This window comes from Clarias gariepinus, chromosome 8, assembly GCF_024256425.1.
Source record: "Clarias gariepinus isolate MV-2021 ecotype Netherlands chromosome 8, CGAR_prim_01v2, whole genome shotgun sequence".
NCBI lineage: Eukaryota > Metazoa > Chordata > Actinopteri > Siluriformes > Clariidae > Clarias > Clarias gariepinus.
In genome coordinates this window covers 37,790,860-37,800,000 of record NC_071107.1, presented here as the reverse complement: position 1 = coordinate 37,800,000, position 9,141 = coordinate 37,790,860, and the positions used below count along the sequence as shown (strand labels likewise).

Here is a 9,141-nt window from a genome sequence, read left to right as displayed (position 1 = left end):
GCCATGCTGCAGGTCTACGAGCTCCGCCAGATCCTCACCACATACTACGTCAAGGTGTGGAGTAAAACACACACACACACACATGCAACCATATAACACTTAGTGTGTGAAGGTGTGGTGTTACAGAGTCGGACAAAAAATGTTTGGACACTTCAGGTAAAGGAAAGTTATATGAAACGTATTATAATAATATAACATTCAGAATATTGTCATAACATTACCATATTTATTAAGGTATAACATACAGCAACACATTTAAGCCCAATCCCAATTCTCCCCCTTACCCCTACACTTAGCCCTACCCCTCCGTTTGGCGCGTTCACGTGAAGGGGTAGGGGTGTCTCATTTCTCTTTTGGTTGGAGGGGTAGGGCTAAGGGGAAGGGCCAGATAGCCCTCCAAACGGAGATTTTTCGGGACCTCACTTCAAACGAAGGGCTAACGAAATTTTCAACATGGCGCTCACTCGAGCGAGCAGACCCATAGATTTAACGAATTTTTGCCATTAATAAGGATTTTTATGACAAGTTTTCATTATATGTATATTAATTTTAGTCTTGTGTTTGTGTTTATGGTGATGTTTTCTAAAGAAATGTTTGCAAAAATATCGCTAAAGTTTGCTAGCGATAGCACCGATTGCACGATATTACAAAAATATATTTTTATGTCATATACACTTTACTGCTACAAACAAATATGAAAGTTCAGTAGCACGGCAGTTTGCCGAGCTTTTGATAACGCAGTGTTTGTTTTGCTTACGGCCATACTGTATGTGTACATGTAAATGAACGGATACGTATGATGACGTATAACAGTGTTGTAGTGGTGTCCCATTTCTTAGGGGAAATATTTTAACCCTTCCCCTTTACACTTCGTTTCAAGGGACAAGGGGAAGGGGCGAGGGGTAGGGGAAGGGGTAGAAAATAGAATTGGGATTGGGCTTAAGTATTCAAATATTTGTGCTAATTTGTGTATAAATTTTTTGTCTGACTCTGTGTATACACATACTGTATATAAATGTTTACACTCACACACACACACACACTCTTCTAACTCATACAATTTATCTGCCCCCTCCCGACCCGCCACTACACTCAGCTTTAAATATTTAATCATATACACATATTGATACCTGATCTCTACATTATATACTTTAGTTTAAATCAAATCTGGTGTTTTATATAACATTATCACTACAATAATCCTTTAAACATTCGGTAGAGATTAATTAAAGAGTAATAAAAATGTCTGGAATACATTAACACATACAGGTGTGTGTGTGTGTCTGTCTGTGTTTTAGGGAATAATTTACTACGTGGTTGCGTCTCCGAAGCTGGAGGACTGGCTCTCCAATGATGCCATGATGGAGGGGTTGAAGACCTGCAGTGACAGGAACTACGTCGACCTTGACCCGACCTTTAACCCCAACATTGACGAGGACTACGACCACCGTCTGGCGGGAATCTCCAGAGACAGTTTCTGTTCTGTTTACCTCAGCTGGATCCAGTACTGCAACTCACAGAGACAGAAGGTGTGTGTACACACACACACACGCACACACACACACGCACACAGTAGACTTACAGAGCAGTCCTCACTAAATCATTGTAACATGCTTTAACTCTTCCTAACTCTCTCTCCCCTCCTGTGTGTGTGTGTGTGTGTGTGTGTGTGTGTGTGTGTCCAGCCGTTGGAGAGTGAAAAAGACTCAGCGTTGGTGTCATTGTGTTTTGGTCTGTGTGTGTTGGGGAGGAGAGCGCTCGGGACTGCAGCTCATCACATGTCCAGGTGGGGGCACTATGTCTCACACATTGTCTCACACATTGTCTCACACATTGTCTCTCACACACTGTCTCTCACACAGTCAGTCAGAGTAAGTAAAAAAAAAAATTATGTATATTTTATTCATGTATTATCATAATAACATCATATACCATAGTAATCAGTTTAGTATTAATATACTTATTAAAACATATTTAATATAAAAGTGAACTTTCTCGCTAGTGAACATTCAATTAATGCAGAGTGTGTGTGTGTGTGTGTGTGTGTGTGTGTGTGTGTGTGTGCGTGCAGTAATCTGGAGTCGTTCCTCTACGGCCTCCACGCCCTGTTTAAAGGAGATTTCCGGATCTCGTCTGTGCGGGACGAGTGGATTTTTGCCGACATGGAGTTGCTGAGGAGAGTCGTCGTCCCGGGAATACGCATGTCCCTCAAACTGCACCAGGTGTGTGTGTGTACATGTTACTGTGTGTGTGTATGTGTGTGTGTGTGTACACACTTGTTCAGTGCTACTGCTAACAGTGCTGTCTGTCTCAGGATCACTTCACGTCTCCGGATGAGTATGACGAGCCGTCTGTGCTGTACGAGGCGATCATGTCTCACGAGCGGACGCTAGTCATCGCTCACGAGGGCGACCCGGCGTGGCGCAGCGCCGTGCTGTCCAACGCCGCATCACTCCTGTCCCTGCGCCACGTCCTCAACGAGGGAACCAACGAGTACAAGATCATCACCCTGAACCGCAGATACCTCAGCTTCAGGGTCATCAAGGTACAGAGAGAGACAGTGAGACAGACGGAGAGACAGAGACAGTGTGAGAGAGGGAGAAACAGAGACAGTGTAAGAGAGAGAGACAGTGTAAGAGAGAGAGAGATAAAGACAGTGTGAGACAGAGAGAGACAGTTGTTAGCTATTGAAGTGTTTGTGAACTTGTGTGTGTGTGTTTGCGCACGCAGGTGAATCAGGAGTGTGTTCGAGGCCTGTGGGCGGGGCAGCAGCAGGAGCTGGTGTTCTTGCGGAACAGGAACCCCGAGCGCGGAAGCATCCAGAACGCCAAGCAGGCACTGAGGAACATGATCAACTCGTCATGTGACCAGCCGATCGGTTACCCCATCTACGTCTCCCCCCTCACCACCTCCTACTGCAACACACACACTCAGCTCTCACACACACTGGGAGGAGCCATCAGCATCGCCAGCATCCGACACTTCATTATCAGCACTTGGCACAGGTGTGTGTGTGTGTGTGATGCAGAGTACCAGTAACTGTGTGTGTTCTTGCTCAGCTTTACTGGTAGTGCAGGTAATGTTGTGATGCTGCTACTGATCCTGTGTGTGTGTGTGTGTGTGTGTGTGTGTGTGTGTGTGTGTCCAGGTTGCGTAAAGGCTGTGGAGCGGGGTGTAACAGCGGAGGCAATGTAGAGGAGTGTGACATCGGCAGTTCTGGGAACACAAACGACACACACCACAGATTGACCAGCATTCAACATTCGCACACTCCTCACTCACTGGGTAACACACACACACACACACACACACACTAACTGGGCCTGACACACAAATGCACCTCTCACTCACACTTACAGTGTACTATTACAACCCCCCCCCCCCTCTTCCACCAGGAACCAGTCAGAGCTCCCAGTCTGTGCGTTCGTCTCTGGTGCGTCACTCTCCCACCCGCTCGTCTGTGGCCAGTCAGTCTTCATCACTCCGTTACAACAGCAACGCTGAGCCGACGCTGTGCAAGAGACACACACTCACTCACACACACACACTCGCCGGCCTCCTCGATCATCATCACCATCATCACCAGCAACTCAGGAGAGAGGACATCTCCTACAGAGTACAGGTGAGGGGGGGAGAGAGGGGGGGCGTCTCCTACAGAGTACAGGTGAGGGGGGATAGGGGCAGTGGGGGGGTGTCTCCTACAGAGTACAGGTGAGGGGGGGTAGGGGCAGTGGGGGGGTGTCTCCTACAGAGTACAGGTGGGGGGGGGGGGGGGGCGTCTCCTACAGTGTACAGGTGAGGGGGGGGGTGTCCCCTACAGAGTATGGAGGAGTGTATGGACTTCTACAATGTGTTCTACACTGTGTGTGTGTGTGTGTGTGTTAGATAGTGGATGTGAATCAGGTGTTGGATGTGATTAATCTGTCGAAGCGGAAGGAGCTGCTGTGGCCTGACGAGTCAATGAGGTTGAGGGCGGGGCCGAGCTGCTGGAGAGACTGGGGCCCTCTGGAGGGCATGGAGGGTCATGTGAGTACACACACACACACACACACACACACACTCCTCTTAATCAGGTGAATGTGCTGTACAAACTCAAAATTGTGGTTTATAATGTGTGTTCAAGTCAAAGCAGGACTTGTAATTGTGCATTGTACATTTCTGACGCCGGCCTCCCAGGAACTCCTTTAATGGCCCAAACATGGAATGTGCAAGTGGTGTTGATGAATGAGTGTGTGTACAGTTCCCACAGACGGATGCGTCTCTTCCACAGATTGGTGACGAGTGTTTATTGATTTCCAGGGATCAGACGTTCCCCTCGTCATACACAGACAAGCGCCCGCCTTTAGAACATTCGCTACTTTCTAATGTTTTACTGCAGCTAAGAGTCTCATCACCGCACTGTGTTTAAAGTCTTCTGTAAATTTCAGTTGCTTTTACGCCTTCATTCAGCAGAAAACGTCCCAGTTTGACTTGAACACACCTAATACACAGTGTATTTATGCTATAATGGGATACGTGTAATATAGTGTTCGTTGTTGTGTGTGTGTGTATGTGTGTGTGTGTGTGTGCAGGTGATTCACCGCTGGATGCCTTGCAGTCGTGACCCACTGACCCGCTCCCCCATAGATAAATCCATCCTGCTGGTTCAGGTGGATGATAAACTGGTTCCCATTATAGAGACTGGAGTGATTGAACTAGGAGCAGAAGTGTAAACACACACACACACACACACACACACACACAGGGTATCAAACACAGATTCACACCTCATCCACTCGTAAAGTGATGATTTTGGAAAAGCCTCATGCTCCTCCGTCTGGGTTTGTGCTGCTGTTCTGTGATACACTCGCTCCGTAGCAGACAAACACATCTGATCATGGTGGCCTTTTAACATTTGATCATTTCATTGTGCGCTATAGAGACGTGTATGACACTAACACACGTCTAAAGCTTCTGCGTGTGTGTGTGTGTGTGTGTGTGTTGGGGGCGGGGCTATATCACCATCCCGTCCCACATCTCAGCATGTCTGTGAATCTAGAGAACTCAGAGTGTGTTTGGTTCATTCAGAACAGCTAGCTTGTGTGTGTGTGTGTTTTATGGATCTGTTTTGCGTTCGATTCGAGGTCGTAATTGGAGCTGGTAATTTCTATCAACTCGCTCAACTTTGAGTTTCAGGTGACATCACTCCGACACAGAGACGCTCAGAGCATCAGCATAAACACAGCAGCGCTTCTTCCCTTTATACAGATCTACTGTACGTACATGTCTCAGCTTTACATTGTTCTTTCACACATACACACACACACCCTGAGTGTTCTTGGTCATCTAGAGCACAGCACAGAGCATTAGCTATGTTTCTGTGACCGGGAGATGGTATGAGAGATAAATCCAACATGCCAACTATTCAACATGGGTTCAGTGTGTCTGCCAGTAACAGGTTAGTTTATTAAGCGTTTCTTTAAGCTTTTTTTGTGTTCTTGTAAGACTAATGATAGAAGTTGCACTACCGCCACCTACAGGACAGTCTAAATTGCTCGATATTTTCTGTAGCGTGTGTGTTGTGTGTGTGAGAAAGAGACAGGGCTGTGTCCTGCCTGTTGCTCTGCTGCATGACACACTGACACACCCACACACCATGCTATAAAGCTTTGAGTTCTCAGTGTAAAGGTGACACTTTGCTGTCAGTCCTCGTGTCCATGACGTTATAATCCGCTCTCAGTGCCCTTTTAAAGATGTTTAACTCATCGCACCGCGAGACCCTGTGGACTACAGCAGCACTAACAGGACAAAGATTAAACCGCACTGCGGCGTGCCTGTAGGGGGCGCTAAAGGGGCGCTTCACGGGCAGTGTGAACATTATGGACCAGACAAATGTCTGAGTATCAGTGCAGCTTCTACACTAACGATGCAGCGTGTACAGACTTCAGTTCTTATTCACTTTGTGAGGAGTCCAGACGAGTGCGTCTCACGCTGAGATTTTACTATATTCCTGAAAGTTCCGAAAATCATCATTGATAATCAAAAATATCGTGCATCAGACAAGCGTTTGTTCGAGCCTGTATTTCGGGGCTTTTTTGCATCTATATTCTGCCACCTCATGTTTACAGATCATTAAGGACTTTGATTACAGCCTTCTAGAGTTTATGAAGATTTAAAGCATTATTAATGAATGTGCTTTATAGGACGTGTCAGATTTTCTTTTATTTCTATGCATTTTGTCAGGACTGACTTTCTTAAACACAAACACACACACACAAACAATCATGGACTTCATAGAAAGTCATCGTTTGTTTCCCTTGTTTACAATGACGCTTTAATTTTTGTATTGTTGTTATTATTATTATTATTTTTTTATTTTTTTATTTTGCCAAACATGCTCTCCACACAGTCTATGATATAGCAAAATGTTATTAGTAGAATCACTTGTATTATAAACAATAATATATAAATATTTTGCTCTGTTCAGCGTTGTTTTTTCTTTAGTTCTCTTTAGCTTTTTATTGATTTATTCATCGTGATTTTCTTTAATGACTGAAGACGTTATGACGAGTTGCACTATGGATTGATTTCTTTTGTACGATGTGTGTTTGATTTACAGCGATGCACTACAATCTTTACGTCATTTCAAGCCTTTTATTTATTCAACATTTCTCAACTCATTCTGCCTTTTTGGGAAAAATGCAATCATAATATCTTTTTTTTATTTCTTTTCTCTTTAATTTCCTTTTCTCGCCTCTTCAAGTTCTTTTTTTCTCAATCTAATTGTAAATATAATAATAATAATTATTATTATTATTAATACAGCAGTATAAAGAAGGCAGTTGCTCTAAATATTTATTACTGTGCTTATACATTTTGTTACCTTTTTCATTTACTCTATATAAAATTAAAGGTTATTAAAGTGTATAAATGGACGGTGGGTGAAACTGAGTCGCACTGCTGATGCTCTGTTTCCCTGTTTAACCGAAATTCTTTTATAAGATGAAAAAAAATAAATGAATTTGATTTATTGCTCCAGTCTGATTTGATTTCTTCCTTAGTTGGTTAAATTGCGGTAATTGTGATCTGTGTGTGTGTGTGTGTGTGTGTGCTAAATGAGCCAGTAATGAGGAGATTACTTGGGTTGCCATTGTCATGATTTATGTCTATAGTAAGTACACCTTTCAGTCACAGGGGGAGCTGGATTTTCTACCAGTTTCTCAGTTTCTGTCATAATTCTGCCTGCAGTCAGAGAGAGAGAGCAGAGAAAATATAAACGATCAGCTGATCTGTAAACTCTGCCTGTAAATGAATTTATTTGGTATCATGTCCAAAGTCTAGTTTTATTGTTTACGTTTGAAGGTAATGTATTCTCAATAAAATGCATTTGAAGATTTGATTTATCAGATGTGGATCTTAGAAATGTCTGCTTTACCATTCAAGGCAATAACGTGGTGTGTAAATGGCACATAAATGCACGTACAAATTTTTCTTATAATTTAAAGATAATGCCTCTTGTGAATCGTGTCACAATGGTATGGGATAAAAATACAATAAATATCAGACCAAACCTACTGTAATGTAATAGTTATCATAGTTTATATCATTAAAAATCCTTTCTTGTTAGACATGTGTGTGTGTGTGTGTGTGTGTGTGTGTGTGTGAGAGAGAGAGAGAGAGAGAGTATGGACAGCTGGTGAGGAAACAGAATTTCCTGTACTTTTTTGTGGTTTTTAACAGCATAATTTTGCTGTTTCATCTTTCTGAAGTTTCACTCCATGTGATGATTCATGTGACTTTCTGTCAGTTGTCCTGCTGCATAGGACAGTTAATGATTAATAGAGAGAGTGAGATGACTGTGTCACAAACGCCTGGGTCTGATGGACAGGTCATAAGACATGTCGAACTCATAATGTATGACACAGCTGTAAAAAAAAAAAAAACAGAATACAGATGCAGAACGGTTTCGGTCATAAGCCTCTGAAGTTAGCATGTTAGATTAGCAGTTTTCATTTAACTCTAACAGAATAATCATGTTGTTTTAGTTTTCCCCGTTATAGATTAGCAGCATAACAATTTAATATGTACAAGAATTGTGTTTAACAGGGCGGAATTGTTCCTCAGCTCCTGATTGGCTTGTTCCAGCTCTGGCCCCGCCCTTTACTTTACTCGCAGCATCAGCAGGTGTCGTGATGCAGAAATAAAAGTAGTCATGTGCTGGTCATGTGATGATGTAATGCTGTCACATGCAACCTGGGCGTTATGGGTAATCACAGGTGTGTTCAATACTGTAGTTTTGAAATGCTCTGACGTGTTTTAACCAACCCGATCATACACACGCACACACACACACACTCTGGATCGGTACAATACATTCTTATCTGTGGTTTAGATTTACAGGAAGTTTCAGTTTTGCTTAGTGTGATGCTTCCTGCTCAAAACTGGAAAGTTGAATAATATTAATGACATATCTGTAACTGTGTAAGAAATCTACAAATCTCCCAAACAATAGAAAATAATTTATGTATAAATGATGGACAGAGCAAAACTAGTATTGCAGTCACTGAAAATGTAAGGACAGGTAGAAACTATTATTCAAGTACAAATACAATATATTAAGTGTTTAAAATGGATATTTTTATTATATATATAAAAAAAATACAGTTTTTTCATGACTACCATATTAAAAAATATATACATTATATAATTGCCTCTTTTACATTGTCATTTATAGAATGTAAAAGGTGTCTCTTGTGTGCCTTTTTTATTTTTCTATTATTCCTAAAGTATTCCATGGTCACGTTTTAGTTGTTTATTTTTAAAAAAATGATATTCCATATACAAACTATTTGGATATAATGAAACAGAAATGGTAGCACAGTGGCCAGGGTCGAGGGTTCGTCTGTGTGTGTGTGTGAGTGTGTGTGTGTGTGTGTGTGTGTGTTCTCCCGGTGCTTGCTGGGTTTCCTCCCACAGTCGAAAAACATGCAGATTAGTCTAATGAGTGTCCCCAAATTACCTGTAGTGTGTGTGTGTGTGTCCTGCGATGGATTGGCACCATGCTGTCCCCTGCCTTGTGACCCAGGTTTCCTGAGATAGACTCCAGGTTTCCTGCAACAGGATGAGCAGAATAAAAAGAGAGAACATAATAAAACAGAAATT

The 9,141-nt window shown here is 42.6% G+C and overlaps 1 protein-coding gene across 3 annotated transcripts in view; it reads left to right on the top strand.

The window, feature by feature from the left end:
• pcnx1 (pecanex 1) overlaps nt 1-7,017 on the top strand; it is a 21,736-nt gene extending 14,719 nt beyond the window's left edge. For all 3 annotated transcript variants that reach the window (XM_053501911.1, XM_053501910.1, XM_053501908.1), the window contains 10 exons: nt 1-54; nt 1,299-1,529; nt 1,686-1,786; nt 2,072-2,222; nt 2,315-2,545; nt 2,731-3,005; nt 3,149-3,285; nt 3,396-3,622; nt 3,886-4,026; nt 4,572-7,017. The exon at nt 1-54 is cut by the window's left edge and continues 200 nt beyond it. In XM_053501911.1, the coding sequence (XP_053357886.1) occupies nt 1-54; nt 1,299-1,529; nt 1,686-1,786; nt 2,072-2,222; nt 2,315-2,545; nt 2,731-3,005; nt 3,149-3,285; nt 3,396-3,622; nt 3,886-4,026; nt 4,572-4,712 (1,689 nt within the window). In that variant the 3' untranslated portion in view covers nt 4,713-7,017. The remainder of the gene's footprint in view (nt 55-1,298; nt 1,530-1,685; nt 1,787-2,071; nt 2,223-2,314; nt 2,546-2,730; nt 3,006-3,148; nt 3,286-3,395; nt 3,623-3,885; nt 4,027-4,571) is intronic.
• The last annotated feature ends 2,124 nt before the right edge of the window (nt 7,018-9,141 follow it).